Source organism: Nicotiana tabacum, chromosome 7, assembly GCF_000715075.1.
Source record: "Nicotiana tabacum cultivar K326 chromosome 7, ASM71507v2, whole genome shotgun sequence".
NCBI lineage: Eukaryota > Viridiplantae > Streptophyta > Magnoliopsida > Solanales > Solanaceae > Nicotiana > Nicotiana tabacum.
Genome location: NC_134086.1, coordinates 73928449 through 73947929, shown reverse-complemented (window position 1 = coordinate 73947929; position 19481 = coordinate 73928449). Strand labels below are relative to the sequence as shown.

Sequence of the window (19481 nt, the reverse complement as noted above, 5' to 3'; positions counted from 1 at the left end):
TCATTCGCGTCCGTTAGTATATTACATTATTGTTATTATTATTTGTTGCTTGGTTATTTTATCTTCACTATTCCTTGAGCCGAGGGTCTATCGGAAACAGCATCTCTATCTTTATAAGATAGGGGTATGGTCTACATACATACAAACCTCCTTAGACCCTACTTATGGGATTATACTAGATTTGTTGTTGTTGTAAAAGAATTATTCTTTGACTAAAATTTTTGCATATACCTTTTAAATATTTTAAATTATTAATTTTTGTGACTTGACGTATTTTTAAGTAGTTTTTAAATTTGTAAATTTTAATTTTAAAAAAGTAAAAATATTTATGTACACGATCAAAATTAAGAAGTTTGAACCTCAAAAAATAAAAAGTATCACATAAATTAAAATAGAATAAGTATTAAATACTTAAGACAATAAGTTTAAAAAATATTGTTAAGATAGAACTAGAATAAGAAACCGTACGATTATGCTTTCAGGTAAAATATTCCGCGCTGCATCTGTGACTTTGGGAAAATGGTGAAGTTGTAGTTTCTCATCAGATTCAAGCATGGAGTCAGCTGGGTGTAGTTGAAAACTGGAAGTAACACCTCAAACAACAATGACAGCAACCGTAAATCTATCTCTATCTCCTCTTCTCTCCACTCCCCAACAACCTCAATCAAATCGAAGTACAACAACCGACCTAATCAAATCATGCAAAAACCTTAACGAAATCAAACAGCTGCATGCCCGTTTCACTAAACAAGGGTTCAATCAAGATCCTGGTTTTCTTGGTAAACTCATTGCTAAATGCTCCGAAATAGGCTCATACGATAGCTTAAAATATGCACAAACAGCTTTTGACTATTTCTGTTATAGTGAAGAAGGTTTAAATAATACTTACAAGTTTAATTCTTTAATAAAAGGGTATTCTTTAGCTGGTTTGTTTTCTGATGCTGTGTTGATTTATGCAAGAATGGTTCTTGAAAATGTGGCGCCTGATGGTTACACTTTTCCTTTGGTTTTGAGTGCTTGTGCCAAGGATGGGAGGTTTTTTGAGGGAAGTGGAATTCAGGGTTTGGCTTTAAAATGGGGCTTTGGTGATGATGTGTTTGTGTTGAATTCTCTGATACATTTGTATAGTGAATGTGGGGAGGTTGATAAAGCGAGGAAGGTGTTCGATAAAATGCCTGACAGAAATTTGGTGTCTTGGACTTGTTTGATTTGCGGGTACTCGAGGAGGGAGAAGGCTGAAGAGGCGGTTCGTTTGTTTTTTGAGATGGTAGAGGAGGAGGGTATTATGCCGAATTCTGTGACGATGGTTTGTGTGATTTCGGCTTGTGGGGAGTTGGGGGGTTTGGGATTGGCGGAAAGAGTGTGTGGTTATATTGGAAAGGCTGGATTAAAGGTCAATACTGTTATGGTAAATGCTCTTGTAGATATGTATATGAAATGTGGATCCGTGGTTAAGGCGAAAAGGCTTTTTGAGGAATGTGTTGATCGTAATTTGGTACTTTATAACACGATTTTATCAAACTATGTACGCCATGGGATGGTGACAGAAGCACTTGATGTCTTGGGTGAAATGCTTTCTTGTGGAGGACCTCGTCCGGATAGAGTAACTTTGTTGTCTGCTATATCAGCCTCGACAGAGATGGCTGATGTTTTCTTAGGAAAGCAGTGTCACGCTTATATTTTGAGGAACGGGTTAGAGAATTGGGATTCCATTGGTAATGCCATCATCGATATGTACATGAAGTGTGGGTGTCAAGAATGGGCTTGCAGAGTTTTTGATCGGATGTCAAACAAGACAGTGGTATCATGGAATTCACTAATGGCAGGCTTTCTGAGAAATGGTGATGTGGAGGCAGCTTGCAGAACCTTTGATGAGATGCCGGAGAGTGATATTGTGTCATGGAACACCATCATTGGTGGTTTGGTACAACAGAGTATGTTTGAAGATGCAATTCATTTATTTCGTGTTATGCAGAATGAGGGAATTAAAGCAGATAGGGTGACAATGGTCAGTGTTGCATCTGCGTGTGGATACTTAGGTGCTAATGATATTGCTAAGTGGATATATAATTACATTGAGAAATACGAAATTCATCTAGATATGCAGCTAAGTACTGCGCTTATTGACATGTTTGCTAGGTGTGGCGATCCTGCAAGTGCAATGAAAGTGTTCAATAAAATGAAGGAGAGGGATGTCTCTGCCTGGACTGCAGCGATAGGGGCTATGGCTATGGAAGGAAATGGTAAGCGGGCAGTGGAACTATTCTATGAGATGCTCCGGGAAGGGGTAGAACCTGACCAAGTTGTGTTTGTGGCTGTACTAACAGCATGTAGCCATGGGGGTTTAGTAGGAGAGGGAATGAAAATCTTCAGGACTATGAAAGAGATCCGTGGAATCTCACCACAGATAGTGCATTATGGGTGCATTGTTGATATGCTTGGTCGGGCTGGTTTATTGAAAGAAGCTATTGATATTATAAAAAATATGCCAATGAAGCCAAATGATGCAGTTTGGGGGGCTTTTCTAGCTGCTTGTAAAATGCATAAAAACGACGAGATGGCAACTTATGCAGCTGATATGATCTCTGAATCATCCCCAGATAAAGCTGGAATCCATGTGCTTCTGTCAAATATTTATGCTTCGGGAGGGAAGTGGACCGATGTTGCCAAGGTAAGGATGTCTATGAAGGAAAGAGGGATAAAGAAGAACCCCGGTTCAAGCTCAATCGAGGTGAATGGAACTGTTCACGAGTTTACTTCAGGTGATGAATCTCACCCGGAGCAGACTAGTATTTGTCTAATGCTAGAAGAAATGAAGTGCAGGGTTAGAGAGGCAGGTCATGTCCCTGATCTAACAAATGTTATGATGGATGTTGATGAGCAAGAGAAAGAATTCTTGCTTTATCGACATAGTGAGAAAATAGCCATGGCATTTGGACTCATCTCGACATCTCAGGGATATCCCATTCGGATCGTGAAAAACCTTCGAATGTGCTCTGATTGCCACTCATTTGCAAAACTGGTGTCAAGAGTATATGAACGGCATATTATTGTCAGAGATAACAACCGTTTCCATTTTTTCCAGAGAGGGTTGTGCTCTTGTGGTGATTATTGGTAGCTGCATTGTTGTATATGATTGTATGATAGGAGTACATAGTATTCGTACTTTCTCAAATTTAATTGTGTAACTTCACCAAATGCTTTGATTATAAATTCCATTTATTTGGCCTAATAAATAATTACAAAGCAAATTTAACTTTGATCCGTTTTGCAAACCTGCGTCCAATAACCAAGAGGTTCTCTCCCAAAAAAAAATGGAAATTCTTTGTACTTCTCCAAGAATGTAGATAAGTTATTCCACATATATACATGCCGTGTTCCATAACAGGGTGAACTCGCACCATCTCTCAAAAAGCCAGAGAGAGAGAGAGAGAGAGAAAACGATACTTTGTTATAACAGCTTAAGACATCTCTGATCTCTTTATCTGGTATTTCTCAAGTCCATTATCGCGGTAGGTGAAGAAAAATTTGCAAATTTGATGCATATTTTCATCTCTCAAAAACATTATCATGACAGCTACTGTGGATAAAAAGTACTACATCAATATGAAAACATGAGATAAACTTAAAAGCAGCCATCTGACAAACACTTTTTAAAATATAAAATTTGTCTTGGGCTGGGTGATGGGGATAACGATTTTGTTTTTCTAACTAGAAATTCAGGATTATAGACAAAGTCCATCAGATGGATTGGTATTGCAGAAAGAATCTATTTGGATGGATTCTGCAACTTTGGGAAAATTGGATCAATATAAACATGATACATGGGATCAGCAAGCCAGAGTTTGGCAAGGTAATGAGGAGACGAAGTACGCCTGTGAACTTCTTCCATAAGCCAGATGCTTGATTCGGCTTTGGTCGGATGGATGAGCATCTCCAATGGATCAACTTCGTCATCGGCCCCAATCCTCATTTGATCCCGTTGCTTTATGCAGAGGTTGGTCAGGTAATGCAGTGGTTGCCCATATAACTTCTTAATTGATGCAGCCAACCCTGCCCAAGAGGTGCAAGGAATAGAGGAGTGAGTCTGTGTGGGGATAGGAACCAGCTGCATGTACTCTTGATACATTCTCGCTCTTCTGAGAAATGCATCTGCATTGCACACCACAGCCTGTTAGAGTCTAACAGTTAGACCAGTTATATAGATGTAACTCATCGAATAATGGTCAGGGACCTATATGATAGTTAAACCATGCACCTTTCAATTGACTGGAAACTAGTTGAATAAAAAATCTGAAATGGATTTCCTGACAAAGGAAAAGATCTCATTGCAGTATCAGTACCATCAATAAACAGATTCTCAACCTGCATATTCACTTTGTAAAGAAACTATTCTATGATCCTCTGTTTTATGGAAGATGTCTCAAAAAACCTCCAAATCTCCAATGTCACAGAATCAATGCGAACTTAACAAAGAACATTTTTTTGATCAGTCGGACTTAACAAGAATATAACAAAATAGAAGCAGACGATCCATATAAATGGTCTTTTTGGGTTATTAATGCTAAGTATGGTGCTTGACGAGATCTTTTCAGTCTAGTTAGAGAGCTGCAGGTGAGCATCAGTATAAGTGTGAGATATGGAGAAGTTCTAGACTTAGAGAACCCCTAGTTTCTCTAAAAAGACAAATTTACTTAGTATTGAAATGAAATGAGCTCAAAAAGAGAGACAAAAGAAAAAGAAAAAGAGCAGAACAGAAATTCATATTATTGACCCCAACAATATGGAATTAAGGTGTAGTTGATTGATTGACTAACAAGTAACAGAAACGAGATCCATGTATGAGCTTTTCCAGGAACATCTGGCTCTTTTGATAGTGCTACGCTCTTCTTCACTTTCGGGCACCCATTGGAGGGCAATCTTTCAGGGGCTTCTTAGGGACCGATTTATTCTGCATGCATTGACTAATGCAGGAAACCTTCCACTGGTGGGAAAAGCAAAGGGCAGAACAAATCTTTCTTTTATATGCTAATTCTTGTCTGACTTTCTCTTCCTATGCTCTATTTTTTATCAGTTTCTCTTCCTATCCTCTCATTCCTGGTCAATGTAAAATTCTTCCTGATAAAGAGTGAATCAGCCTGGTAACCTATGGCTAGAACGACCAGTAGATCAAAATTTCAAATTCTGGCTCCCAGACAAAAGGATAGGCTGAACCATCTCATCAGGTCTAGATCACATTTTTCTCCACTCAACCATCAAAACAAGGAACTGAAGGAAAAAAGATATAAACAAAACTCCCTTGCACGAGATAGCCAGATATTTCTTTTAATAGGTAAGTAGATAGCCAGATGAATTGATTTCATCAAGATAAATACAAGGCAGCACTCACTTAATGAAGTATAATTGTTAATACTCCTTCAGCCCAATAGCATTAATGTTTAGTGATCCATTTATTGGACGAGAAAAAGCAGAAAAGGGAAGAAAAAAAAATCTTGAGTGACTTCATAGCATTTTCTGTTTCTGTTTTAAAAGAAGAATTTTGTTCAAAGTTTCTTTCACATGTTTCCATTTTCAAAATTTACCAAAACTAGTTTAAAAGAGCAGCAAAGCTTTCCATGTCATGCATCCCCATAATAATGTTAATGCTCTACAATTTTAAGCCCACACAAATCCAAAATCAGAAAAACAGAAAAGTCAAAGCAAGCAGGAAACGGAAAGAATGGTAGAAAAGAATCAATACCCGATTCCTGATCTGCCATTAAAAGAAGAATGAGAAGAGGGAAAAAAAGCCGGAGGATCCAGAGAAGCTCAGGTCTTCTTCTGAATTTGTTCTTTGCATACACCGAACAGCGGGCTTCTCGTTTAGTAGCAGTGGTGTTCTGGAAAAATAGGTTGGAGAAATATAGGGGGAGAGCGACCAAGTGGTGAGTAACTGAGTATAATGTGACAGGAGAGACAAAAACTAGATCACATTTTCTGCATGTCCTATTTTGGAAGATTCCGGGGGAAATAATTACTGTTGCGGAAGCCAAATGTATATAGTGTGAATAAGTCACAACTACTATACCAAAAATTATGACAGCCACCAAATAATAAATAAGACAATAAAACAACAATAAAGGAAACACTAGAATTTACGAGGTTCGGCTAATTTTGCCTACTCCTCGGACACAACCAATATTTTATTCCACTCCAAAAATACAAGTGAAATAATACTAAAGAGAGAAGATACAAATGCCTTAAACAGATGAGAAGGCAAATGAGAGGTGTGTTTCAATCCTAAACATTAGGCCTTCTTTTATAGGGGAAAAATCCCTCCAAACTTAACTCCCAACCAATGTGGGACTTTGGCATTTTGCCAAACTTCAACAAATCTCCACCTTGGCAAAATTCCACATTTTCAATTCTCTCTCAATAACAAATTTTGGTTGTGTCTTCATCTTCAATCTTCAGTGTTCAACAATGTTGATCAAATCCAAACAATGTTGAAACTTGACCGCAGTCACCACCTTTGTCAGCATATCAGCAGGATTCTCTGTAGTATGAATTTTCTTCACCGTGACTCCACCTTCTTCTATGATTTCTCGTACGAAATGATACCGAACATCAATGTGCTTCGTCCTTGCATGATAAACTTGGTTCTTCGCTAATTGAATAGCACTTTGACTATCACAAAAAATTGTGATACCTTTTTGTTCAACACCAAGCTCCTTTAGCAATCCTTGAAGCCAAATTGCCTCTTTCACAGCATCTGTAATAGCCATGTACTCTGCCTCTGTTGTAGACAAAGCAACTGTTGACTGCAAAGTAGACTTCCAACTAACTGGTGCCTTTGCAAAAGTAAACACATAACCAGTAGTTGATCTTCGTTTGTCCATATCACCCGCAAAATCTGAGTCACAATATCCAACTACAGACTGATTGTCTTCCTGCTCAAAAACTAACCCGACATCTACAGTATTATGAATATACCGTAGAATCCACTTCACAGCTTGCCAATGCTCCTTCCCTGGATTGTGCATATATCTGCTAATAACTCCAACAGCTTGTGAAATGTCAGGCCTTGTGCAAATCATTGCATACATCAAGCTACCAACAACATTTGCGTATGGTACCTTTGACATATACTCTCGTTCAGCTTCATCCATTGGCGACATAGTAGTACTTAGCTTAAAATGGGAAGCAAGTGGAGTACTTAACTGGCTTAGTCTTGTCATCTATGCCAAAACGTTGAAGTACTCTCTTCAAATATTCCTTTTGAGATAAACAGAGTTTCTTTGAACGTCTATCTCTAATTATCTCCATGCCAAGAATTTTCTTTGCCTCACCCAAATCCTTCATCTCGAACTCCTTCTTCAGTTGAATCTTCAACTTATCAATTTCTTCCAAATTCTTGGAAGCTATCAACATATCATCAACATATAGGAGAAGATATACAAAGGAACCATCTTTAAGCTTGTGCAAATACACACAATGATCGTATTTGCTTCTCTTGTACCCTTGCCGCAACATAAACTCGTCAAATCGCTTGTACCATTGTCTAGAAGATTGTTTCAATCCGTACAACGATTTTTCAAGTTTGCACACCATATTTTCTTTTCCAGCAACTTTGAATTCTTCTGGCTGAGTCATGTAGATTTCCTCCTCCAAGTTTCCATGTAAAAACGCAGTTTTTACATCCATCTGAACTAGTTCCAAATCCAATTGTGCTACCAAAGCCAACATAATTCTAATGGAGGAATGTTTTACAACTGGAGAAAACACTTCATTGTAATCAATTCCCTCCTTTTGAGCATATCCTTTGGCCACCAATCTTGCTTTGTAGCGAACATCTAATTGGTTAGGAAATCCTTCTTTCTTTGCAAATACCCATTTGCACCCAATTGCTTTCTTTCCCTTCGGGAGATTGGTCAATCTCCATGTATGATTCTGATGAAGGGACTGTATTTCATCATTCATGGCAATCCTCCACTTATCTTCTTCTGAACTTTGGACAGCGTCTTTATAAGTAGTAGGAACATCATCAGCTACAATTGAGGTTGCACAAGCAACCGTCTCTATGAGACGAACAGGTTTCGTTATTGTTCTTTTTGGCCTGCTGGTTGCTATTGATTCAAGTTGTTGTTGAGATTCCTGAGTTGGAATCTCCTCTACTGGCTCTCCTTCTAGAGGATAATCTTCATTTGTTTCCTCCTCTGCTTCTTGTGTAGGAAAAATAAATTTTCCCTCAAACTCCACCTGCTTAGAAGCACTTTCATTTTGTTTGGTATCTTTTGTTACCTTATTTACCATAGCAGATTCATCAAAGGTAACATCCCTGCTGAATATTACTTTCTTTGTCATAGGACACCATAAGCGATATCCTTTGACTCCAGAAGTAATTCCCATAAAAATAGCCTTCTTTGCCCTTGGATCCAATTTTGACTCCGCCACATGATAATATGCAGTTGAGCCAAACACGTGCAAAGAGTTATAATCTATAGCAAGTTTTCCATACCATTTTTCAAATGGTGTCTTGCCATCAATAGCAGCAGATGGTAGACGATTAATGAGGTGGCATGCATATGTAATTGCCTCAGCCCAAAATTCTTTGCCCAAGCCAGCATTGGACAACATACACCGTACCTTCTCCAGCAAGGTCCGGTTCATACGTTCTGCCACTCCATTCTGTTGTGGTGTATGTCTAACAGTGAAGTGTCGGACGATGCCATCATTTTCACAGACCTTATTGAAATGATCATTTTTGTATTCACCTCCATTGTCTGTGCGAATACACTTGATCCTCTTGCCTGTCTGATTCTCCACCATCGTCTTCCATTTGAGAAAAACTCTCAACACTTCATCTTTGCTCTTCATTGTATACACCCATACTCTTCGGGAAAAATCATCAACAAAGGTTACAAAATAGTGCTTCCCACCCAATGAAGGTGTTTTGGAAGGACCCCAAACATCAGAGTGTACATAATCCAAAATGCCTTTAGTATTATGGATCGCTGTACCAAATTTAACCCTTGTCTGTTTCCCTTTAACACAATGCTCACAAAACTCCAAGTTGCAAGCCTTGACTCCTTTTAACAATCCTTGATCTGATAGAGTTTTCAAGGATTTTCCTCCAGCATGTCCCAAGCGCATGTGCCATAGCTTGGTTGCTTCTGCCTCTTTGTCGTCACTGGATGTCACTGTCGCTGTCCCAATAACTGTACTGCCACAATAGCGGTACATATTATTATTCTTCCGATTAGCCTTCATTACCACTAGTGCACCGGAACATACTCTCATCACTCCATTTTCTGCAATGATTTTAAACCCTTTTGATTCCAGGGCTCCCACAGAGATGAGATTCTTCTTCAAATCCGGTACATATCGAACATCTGTTAATGTTCTGATCATTCCATCATGGTTCCTTAATCGTATTGAACCAATGCCATATGAGGTAAGAGGGCTGTTATCTGCTGTGTGGACGACTCCATATTCTCCTTCTTGAAATTCCACGAACCAGTCCCTGTTGGGACACATATGATAGCTACAAGCCGAGTCCATCAACCATATGTCTGATGATGTTGATGACTCTGTTGTAACTAATGAGAAGTCTGAATCATCACAATCAGCTACATTTGAATCCATAATAGCCTTTCCATTGTTATGTTTGGCCTTATTCTTCAACTTCGGACAGTCTTTCTTCCAGTGCCCCTTTTCTCGACAAAAGGCACATTCATCTTTGCTGGGTCTGGATCTTGACTTGGATCTTCCCTTCTTTGTCCTCGTTTGATTTTGAGGACGACCCCTCACAAACAGTGCTTCTCCTTCTCCGCCCTTCTGTTTTTCTCGCTTTCTTTGTTCATAGCTGTACAAAGCCGAACAAACTTCTCTGAGAGAAATTTCGTCATTTCCATGGAGTAGAGTAGTTTCAAGGTGCTCGTACTCATCAGGAAGTGACGCCAACAACATTAAGGCCAAGTCACCATCATCATAAGTTGTATCCATATTTTGCAAATCTGTGACCAACTTATTGAAACTGGTGATATGTTCATTCATCGTGGTACCAGGAACATAGGTGAAGTGAAACAGTCTCTTCTTCATGTACAATTTATTTTGACTGTTTTTCTTCAAAAATTTATCCTCCAGCGCTTTCCATAATTTACTTGCAGAAGTTTCCTTTGTGTATGGATATTTCTGCTCTCTAGCAAGGTAGGATCGAATAGTACCGCAAGCAACACGGTTGATAATTCTCCAATCTTCTTCTCCAATAACATCTGGTTTCTTTTCTTCAATGGTCAGATCTAGCCCTTGTTGAAAAAGGACAACTAGAACCTCGCCTTGCCACATCCCAAAATGTTCGGACCCGTCAAATATTTCGACCGCAAATTTCGCATTTGACACAATTCTTGTCATAAGCGAAGATGCCAATGATGACGTATTGTTGACACTTGATGTAGATTTTTCTTGTTTATTGTCTCCCATCTTTGACACAAATATTATTTAATAGCTGACGACACAAATCAAGATTATTTCCTTTCTGGTGTGGAAGATCAGACTAAGCTGCAACCACAGAGCATACTCAGACAGAACCTTGACTCAGTTACCAAGATAAATCTTTTCTGATGTGGAAGATCAGACTATGCTGCAACCACAGAGCATACTTAGACAGTACCTTGGCTCTGATACCAATAGTTGCGGAAGCCAAATGTATATAGTGTGAATAAGTCACAACTACTATACCAAAAATTATGACAGCCACCAAATAATAAATAAGACAATAAAACAACAATAAAGGAAACACTAGAATTTACGAGGTTCGGCTAATTTTGCCTACTCCTCGGATACAACCAATATTTTATTCCACTCCAAAAATACAAGTGAAATAATACTAAAGAGAGAAGATACAAATGCCTTAAACAGATGAGAAGGCAAATGAGAGGTGTGTTTCAATCCTAAACATTAGGCATTCTTTTATAGGGGAAAAATCCCCTCCAAACTTAACTCCCAACCAATGTGGGACTTTGGCATTTTGCCAAACTTCAACAATTACAAGGTAATTCATTAACACTTTCCATACCACAAGGAGAATGACCTTTCGCCTCTCGGCCTTTGGAAAATGCTTTTTTTTAAAGGAAAGCATCGTTTTCAGTAGAAATATGCATTTTTGCTTATTTGCTTTAGTTCCCAAGGGTATGCATGATGAACTTTAGATGACTTATTAGATCGAAAATGCTTGCTTCCCTAAATATAGCTAAAATCCATATCTCAGAATAATATTATGGCTAATCTGTTTATATTTTCAAGTAGCAGCAGAAATTACGTCTTTGTTGGCAGTTACATTTCTCATTGCTTTACTGGAACATAGAGTGTGACTGAACTTGATTAAAAAAAAAACAGAGTGTGATTGAACTTGATTAAAAAAACATAGAGTGTGATTGAAACTCAGATCCGAAATGGTACAGTACCCTCAAGAAACCTGAATCAGTCTTGGTTCCAAGCTGAAGAGTAACAAAAGAGACAAAATAAATCAAGTTCGCTGAAATGATTTATCTCTAAAGGATTATCTAGCGATTTGGTTATTGGCATTTTATGCTTGACATTGTTCTTGCCTAAAGGTTTTAACTTCACATGTTTTTGAAAAAAAAGTCAGTATGACCTTTGGCTGGCAAATACCAAGGTTTCATAAATCATGCTTTTCAACATATTACTTTTGAGCCACTTAGAATTTACAAAACAGATAGTGGACAGTTACAAATACTATTGGATGATTTATCTAAATGTGCATAAAGCTTCATGTCAACAGTGTCATGTGAAGATTCTACATTACGGAAAGACAATTCAGAATACCATGACTCAGTTGAATTTTACAGCTCCCTTCTATATATTTCGCTTCGTTTCTTTACTTATATTTAAACTGGCCGGTAGATGTAAGCAATGCATTACAGTATGTGCATAGATTCGCAAGCTTGACGCGAGTAAATTTTGCTCCCCCGCTAACTCAAATTCCTAGTTTTGTCCTTGACTGTCCTAGTCCTCATATTGGAACAGGAGTTGCTATATTTAAACAAGGAGATGAACTTGACTCTCCTCAAATCAAACTAACATGAAGCACTGTGCCAAAGGGCTAACATATCCTAAAAACTTAGCCAAAAACAGAATAATTTCAACCTACAAAACTTCCCAGCTTAATCAAGAGAAGAAAATAAAATTTTCCGTGTAACAGCGACTAAAATCAATCACTGCTGAGGAATACCATATAACCGCTTGAATAGATGGAAGAACAAAAACTAATATCTATCAAAAAGAAAAAAAGATGAAAAGAGAACTTCTAAATGGAAGTACACCTGACCATGTATGAATGATGACAAATACCTTCAGAAACAAGTTCTTCAACATCTTGACCAATATTGAGATTGTCGCTCATATGCTCGCTTTCACACTTAAACATGTCTAAATGATCACAAATAGTTTTAGTACCTTCAGAAACAAGTTCTTCAACAACTTGGTTGACAGCAATGTTGTTGCTCATCTGCTCGCTTTCTGCTTTATGGTCATCCCCATCAGACGAAGATGATTCATCAGATGAGACATCTACTTGTTCACCAAATGGCATAGCCATCTTCATGGCTGAAAATGTGTACATTTAGAGAAAACAAAAACATTTAACAATCCTGCAAATGGAAACTCTCAGCTGTACTGAATCAAACTAGTTGAGAATACAAAGGTCACAAGATAAACTTAGTTGGTAATAGGGGGGAGTGCGAAGAATTCAGAACTGGTTCCACTTGATTCCATTAGCAAAAACTTATCAATCAGTGAATGAGAAATTGGTCGGTAATTCATACAGCTTTGAATGACAACTATCTTTGAATTTCACAGCCGAAAGCTGCAAGTTTCAATAGCCAACAGTTAAGTTCACGCGAAATAGCAGATTCAACAAAGTTCAAGCACCACCAAGACTTCCCTTTTATATGCATATAACCTTTAATCTATTGTATTCACGAAGAAAAAGAAAAAACATTAATGCATTGCAAAATACAAGATAAAACTAAGAGTACTATGTACAACACAACAATAACTATACCTCAATACCAAACAAGTTAAGGTCGGTTATATGAATCCTAACTGGCCATATTTTTCCCCTTAATTTCATCTCAGGCAAGAGTACTAAGTATTAAAAACCCACTCTTTTAGTGTATGTCAAGACAAATGAAGGACAACCCATACATTGATTAGAGATAGATAATTCATGAATTACTTCCATCCCAATTAGTAAAACGGCAAAGGGCTAAATATACCCCTCTACTTTCAAATATTGTTACCTATACCCTTCGTTATACTATTGGGCTATCCATACCCCTACCGTCATACTTTAGAACAAAAATACCCCTATTATCATACTTTGAAACAAAAATACCCCTATTTTGGATAGAGTGCCACGTGGCAACACCAGATTAAAACGACCCATTTCTTTTTTTACCCGATCCGTTTTTTAAAAAATCCACAACCCGGCCCCTATTTTCATTTTTTTCCAGTTTTTTTATTTATTTAAAATTTCAGTTTTTTAGAAAACGAAAATATTTTGTTAAAAACAAAATACAAATTTGTTTTTCCAGTTTTTACAATACAAAATTCTTTAAAAAAACTGAAAAAATGAAAAAAAAATTCAAAAACGAAAATATTTTGTTGAAAATAATGTTTTCAGTTTTTAAAAAACGAAAATATTTTGTTATAAATAAAGGATTTTTTTATAAGGTATATGAAATCAGTTTATACAAATTTGTTTTGAAAAATGTTTGTTTTTCATTTTTTTCATTTTTTTTAAAGATTTTATTTTTGTAAAAACTGAAAAACAAATTTTTATAAACTAGATTTTTTATTTGTAAAAACAGAAAAAAAATATTTTTGTCGTTTGTAACAAAATATTTTGTTTTTTAAAAACTGAAAACATTATTTCAATAAAATATTTTCGTTTTTGAGTAATATTTTTTTTTTCATTTTTTCAGTTTTTTAAAAGAATTTTGTTTTGTAAAAACTGGAAAAACAAATTTGTAAAAATAGAAAAAAAAATTGTTTTTAACAAAATATTTTCGGTTTTTAAAAACTGAAATTTTAAAAAAAAAAACTCGAAAAAAATGAAAATAGGGGTCGGGTTGTGGGTTTTTTTTAAAAACGGATCGGGTAAAAAAAAGAAATGGATCGTTTTAATATGGTGTTGGCACGTGGCACTCCAACCAAAATAGGGGTATTTTTGTTTCAAAGTATGACAATAGGGGTATTTTTCTTCAAAGTATGACGGCAGGGGTATGAATAGCCCAATAGTATAACGAAGGGTATACGTAAACAATATTTGAAAGTAGAGGGGTATATTTAGCCCTTTGCCGTTAGTAAAAACTACCAATACCATGTAAAGCTTTCATTTTAATTTTTGGAATTTTTCGTTTTTCTCTTAGAATTTTTTTCTTTGTCAACTTTCCTTTATTTTTCTTCTTAAAAGTAATGTCGAGAGAATTACAAGGGGAATACTCAAAGGGAACTGAATAAAAAACAATGATCACAAAATTGGAGCTTTTTAGCATGGGAAAGAAATGGAGAAATCGAAAATTTTAATTGTGTCTTCATGCAACTTGAGCAGACACATAGCAACTCGCAAAAGAACTGGTATTATACATAAGAAAAAGGGAAAGAGGATTTTGTGGGGGAATAAGAGAACCTACAACTCAATTTCGCCGGAATAATGATCGGCAATGGATTCGCCGGAGCGGAGCAAGGTGGCAGACCAGGGCGATTTGGTCAGATTCTACACTTGGTTTTTTACTATAGTGTGGTCAAAGATATCATATAATTGGAGTACAAATGGACTAATTTGGATACATGCCTATTTGAAGCAAAAAAGTATTGGGGCATTTGCAAATTTATACCCGCTTTTTGTGTAACGTTTTAACTTGTGATCGTTTTGCAAAAAAATTGCAAGTTTACCCGCTTTTTCGCATAACTTGAGCATACGGGACTGAAGTAGCAAAGGCAATCACGCAAAACTTTAGCATTCTAGTAGACGGGCCTGAAGTTTTTGTTCTCTATTTGCATTGCTGAAGTTTTTGTTTTTGTAACCGGCGAAGTTTTTGTTTTGTAACTGGCGAACTTCAGATCTGAAGTTTTTGTTTTTATAACTGGCGAAGTTTTTGTTTTGTAACTGGCGAACTTGAAGTTTTTATTTTTGTAACTGGCTAACTTCAGCTCTAAAGCTGAAGATTTTGTTTTATAACTGGCGAACTTCAGTTCTTACTTCAAGAGGCCAACTGTTTAGAACTTCAGCTATCCTGGTTTTGAACTACAGCGTAACAATCAAAAGGACACCATCCCCGAACTTTCCTTTTCTGTTCACTTAATTGTTGAAGAAATTGATTATATGTCACAACAAATTCACCTTTATGATCCTAACGAGTGCATAATAGCCGAGCTATCAAAACTTAATTTATCACAATCTAATTTCAAAAATGTCGAAGATTGCGACGTCGAAAACGAATAAAAAATTTGTCCACGAAATGGTCCCAGCCAGGGGCGGATTTAGGGGGGCGCAAGGGGGTTCACCCGAACCCCCTTCGCCGAAAAAATACACTGTATATATAAGGCAAAATCTGTTTTTTACCTCTATATATTAAGTTTTGAACCCTCTCTAACACAATCCAAAAGTGTAGTTTAGTGGTCAAGGGGGTTCAAAATCTACATAAGGTCATGAGTTCAATTTCCACTAAATATAATTTTTTTTTGAACCCCCTTCGTGGAGATCCTACCTCCGCCACTGATTACAGTAACGTAGTTCCTTGTCTTGGTTCTTTTGGATACCAAATTCATGTTGTTTTTCCGACCATTCTCCTCGACCTATTCTTGACTGGGCCTTGTACAAAAATTCATCAGTACCCATATTCACAGTCAACATTTCTTGAGAACAGGCTGCAGCTGAATTGGCTTGTACCACTCTGGGGAAACTGTGAGTCCAATGGAGGAAGAAGAAGAAGAAGAAAACGAAGGAGGAGGGGAGGAGGAGAAAGAGGGCTGAAGTTATTTAAAAAGTGGGTACAAGTTAAAAGTTTAAAAAATGGGTATAAGTTAAATGAGGGTGACCAAATAAGGCGCCCCGTGCAATTTTTACAAAAGTATTGCGAGATTTGTTGTAATCTAATGTGTAACCATCTCATCAATAACGCACCCCTTCGTATATAAACTTTTTTTTATGAGCCAAGCACGTGAAAATTCTTTTGTAAAAGTTCTTTTGATACAGAGTGGCGGTTAGACCCGAACCCAAGAGCCAAGATTTCTACCTGCTCTAATATCATGTTGAAGTGTGTAATCATCTCATCTAATAGTTTAAACACTTTTATTTACTTAATTATATCTCCAATTGGCCGCAAAATTATTTTTGCTAAACTTTTACAAATAGGTCTAAACTTAAACGGTTAGATCCTAGCACTGACTAGTTATTTTTTATTTTTCTAATTGAAAAATAACCATTGTTATGATATATATTAACCGGGATATTCATAAATTTTAGTACTCCTATGATCTTTAACTGTTAAAACTCCAAGAACAGTGGCTATTTGTGAAATTTTTCCCGCTAAAATCTTGACATTGGCCCAAGCCCATAGCTCTTCTGACGGCCCAGTATGAACAACAAATACCCAAATCCAAACCCGTTTTCCGCCTGAAATTGTCAGTGAAGCCGCCAACTTCTTCTCTCTTTCTGCAGCGAACTCCTCAGTTGTAAATCAAATTGTATGTTTCTCACATACTTTCACTTGTTTCTGTCTATTTATTTTTTCTCCGATTTTAATCAAATGGTAGATTAGGAATATTAGTGAAAATGGACTGTGTTTGTGCCTATATCTTTAGTGGAAGCATTCTGTACTGAAATCAGTGAACTGGGTATGCTGAAAGTTAGAGTCTTGATATTACTATTATTGTTCTCTGTTTTGGTGATTAAAAGCTAAACTTGAACTTGTTTTGCTGGGTTGCTCTATTGAATTATACTTGGTAGGGCATAAAATTGAATTAGCTATTTGGGCGCACTTAGGGTTGTTTGGTTGACTGGTTAGTTCTAAATGCAGGGATTGTTATGCCGCGAATAATAATGATGTAGGAATTGTTTAGACGATAATTTTACTAATTATTATACGTGTACAAATTTTAATTAAAATAAAAATCTTCCAACTAAATATTACTACTATTATGGTTTTTATTTTCATTATAGGGGAACTTTTGCAGGAGTATCTATTAAGTAAAGCTAAAACAAGATGTCTTAAGGGTATTGTTAATTCATGACATCGTGTATTGTTATTTCACATTGGGTCAATCCCAGAAAAATAAGTAGTATATAGATTTCTGCTGTATAACTTTTTGTGGAACAAAATTAGTAACCAACGGCTACAAAAAGGCTCAGAGTTTTATGTGATACTATTAGGTTTCTTTATGTGCAAAGCCAAATGAGCTTGCATTGGGTATCTTAAAGATGCTTCAGTGCTGATACTTCCTTTATCATTGCCAGGTAAGTTGAAATGATATCAAACTTGAAGCATTTCCCCTACTTCTGGTGTTTGAGAGCTCGAAGGCGTCTGAATGTGTGGAGAAGTTCTGTTTACTATGTTTCTGATGATATGTTGTGCAATAGATATTGTACTGTGACAGAGACAGTTAATACTGATCAGCAGCCAAAGATGACCGAGTCACCAGATCTTCCAGTTTGGGTTAAAATTGTAAAGAAAGAGGAAACAGTGGTTGACTTTGGAGATGATGATTTCTTACTTCCCTCGTTCTCAGAATGGGTAAAAAATGAGAAGCTTCGTGCAAGTGAAGTTGATGTGAGAGGTTTGGCAAGCGATATTGCAGACAGCGATGTTGATAAGATCAGCAAATTATTGAGGTTTCATTTCAAATCACCCGATGCTGTTGTAGATGCGTTGAATAACTGCACATTTGATGTTTCAGAGTGTTTGGTTGAGCAAATTTTGAAGAGGTTCAGTTGTGAGTGGATACCTTCTTACGGGTTCTTTAAATGGGCAAAAGTGCAAAAGGGTGTCACACTTTCCTCTGATTTGTATAATCTAATGGTTGACAACTTGGGAAAATCAAAGAAGTTTGATCTTTTGAGGGAATTGATGGACGAAATGAGTCACTTGCAAGGGTATGTTTCATTGAATACTATGATTAAAATCATGAGAAGGCTTGCCAAGGCTGGTAAATATGAGGATGCAATAGAGGCATTTACAAGAATGCAGAAATTTGGCGTTCATAAGGATACAAATGGTATGAATGCATTAATCGATGCATTGGTGAAGGGAGGAAGTGTGGAGCATGCTCATAAAGTTTACCTAGATTTGAAGGATCATATAGCTCCAACGGTCCAAACATATAATATCTTAGTGCATGGTTGGTGCAAAGCTAGAAACATTGACAAAGCAAATGAAACTGTTAAAGATATGGAGGAGCGTGGTTTTAGTCCTGATATGGTTACATATACTTGCTTCATTGAAGCCTATTGTCGTGAAAAAGTCTTTCGCAAAGTTGATGCTATTTTCAAAGAGATGCAAATGAAGGGGTGCTCACCAACTGTGGTGACGTATACCATAAACATGAAAGCACTAGGGCACGCAAAGGAAGTGGACAAAGCCTTGGATGTATATGAGAAGATGAAACAAAATGGTTGTGTTCCTGATAATTCATTTTACAGCAGCTTGATCCACTTGTTAGGAGCAACTGGGAGACTGAAGGATTGTTATGATATATTTGAAGATATGCCAAAGCAAGGAGTTTCACCTGATACGTTCACATATAACACCATGATTACAATTGCTGTAAAGAACTCTAAAGAGGAGGATGCTTTAAAATTTCTCCAGAAAATGGAGGAGAGTCAATGCAAGCCTGACATTTGTACTTACGCGCCATTATTTAAAATGTGCTGCAGAATGAGAAGAATGAAGGTGCTATCCTTTCTATTGAATCACATGTTCAAAAATGACGTGAGCATGGATCTTGGAACATATGCTCTTCTGGTTCGCGGTCTTTGTAGGAATAGGAATCCTGAGCGCGCTTGTGCTGTTTTTGAGCTAGCAGTGCTTCGAGGGTTCCTCCCTACGGATACCATGTATGATAATCTCGTCAAAGAACTTGAGGAAAGGGGTTTGAAGGAAGAAAAGAAACGTATCGAAGAACTGATGTTACAAGCTAAGCAGCAAGAATCAGGCACTTCATCCGAGAGACATTTAAAGATTGAAGAATGAATCTTTTCTTGTTTATAAGGGAAATGTTGTACACTTCTTTTTCGTGATATTAGTTGCAACTATTATGGAGCTGGTTCTATCATTCAGAGGCATATTTTAAAGCCCCATAACATTACATTCAGTGAAGTGTAAGTCAGATTTGGTCGACAATGCCATGGTTTCTGTAAATTCACCTTACTAATTAGCTGGTCCCAAATTTATGAGAACTTTCCTTTTCCATTGTTGATT

General features: G+C 37.0%; 3 protein-coding genes across 10 annotated transcripts; 2 read left to right on the top strand and 1 right to left on the bottom strand.

The window, feature by feature from the left end:
- The first annotated feature begins 440 nt into the window (after positions 1 to 440).
- On the top strand, positions 441 to 3262 carry LOC107806740 (pentatricopeptide repeat-containing protein At3g22690-like). The gene has a single exon (XM_016630967.2). The coding sequence runs from the start codon at positions 605 to 607 to the stop codon at positions 3116 to 3118; it is 2514 nt and encodes an 837-aa protein (XP_016486453.2). The 5' UTR covers positions 441 to 604; the 3' UTR covers positions 3119 to 3262.
- A 358-nt stretch (positions 3263 to 3620) lies between these two features.
- Positions 3621 to 15008, bottom strand: LOC107806735 (protein RDM1-like). Of its 7 annotated transcripts, none has more exons than XM_075257285.1 (4): positions 14697 to 15008; positions 12756 to 12865; positions 12457 to 12606; positions 3621 to 4053 (listed from the first exon to the last, which is right to left on the bottom strand). In XM_075257285.1, the coding sequence occupies exons 2-4, from the start codon at positions 12820 to 12822 to the stop codon at positions 3770 to 3772; spliced, it is 501 nt and encodes a 166-aa protein (XP_075113386.1). In that variant the 5' UTR covers positions 12823 to 12865; positions 14697 to 15008; the 3' UTR covers positions 3621 to 3769. The 7 variants fall into 7 exon arrangements, with proteins under 7 accessions (XP_075113386.1, XP_075113384.1, XP_075113381.1 ...); XM_075257283.1 differs by having other exon boundaries at positions 12352 to 12606; positions 14697 to 15002; XM_075257280.1 differs by having other exon boundaries at positions 3621 to 4152; positions 12352 to 12606; positions 14697 to 14937.
- Positions 15009 to 16627: 1619 nt separating this feature from the next.
- Positions 16628 to 19479, top strand: LOC107806736 (pentatricopeptide repeat-containing protein At3g22670, mitochondrial). Of its 2 annotated transcripts, none has more exons than XM_016630964.2 (2): positions 16628 to 16752; positions 17522 to 19479. In XM_016630964.2, the coding sequence occupies exon 2, from the start codon at positions 17532 to 17534 to the stop codon at positions 19251 to 19253; it is 1722 nt and encodes a 573-aa protein (XP_016486450.2). In that variant the 5' UTR covers positions 16628 to 16752; positions 17522 to 17531; the 3' UTR covers positions 19254 to 19479. The 2 variants fall into 2 exon arrangements, with proteins under 2 accessions (XP_016486450.2, XP_016486451.2); XM_016630965.2 differs by lacking the exon at positions 16628 to 16752 and adding an exon at positions 16775 to 16902.
- Positions 19480 to 19481: the final 2 nt, after the last annotated feature.

Excerpts from the sequence above, each read along its gene's own strand:
- LOC107806740 (XM_016630967.2), top strand. The coding sequence starts at position 605 with ATGACAGCAACCGTAAATCTATCTCTATCTCCTCTTCTCTCCACTCCC.
- LOC107806735 (XM_075257280.1), bottom strand. The coding sequence starts at position 12,822 with ATGAATTACCGACCAATTTCTCATTCACTGATTGATAAGTTTTTGCTA. Across the intron at positions 12,607-12,755 it reads AATGGAATCAAGTGGAACCA|CCATGAAGATGGCTATGCCA; the intron begins GTTCTGAATTCT and ends ACACATTTTCAG. Across the intron at positions 4,153-12,351 it reads TGAAGAACTTGTTTCTGAAG|ATGCATTTCTCAGAAGAGCG; the intron begins GTATTTGTCATC and ends TGTGCAATGCAG.
- LOC107806736 (XM_016630964.2), top strand. The coding sequence starts at position 17,532 with ATGATATCAAACTTGAAGCATTTCCCCTACTTCTGGTGTTTGAGAGCT.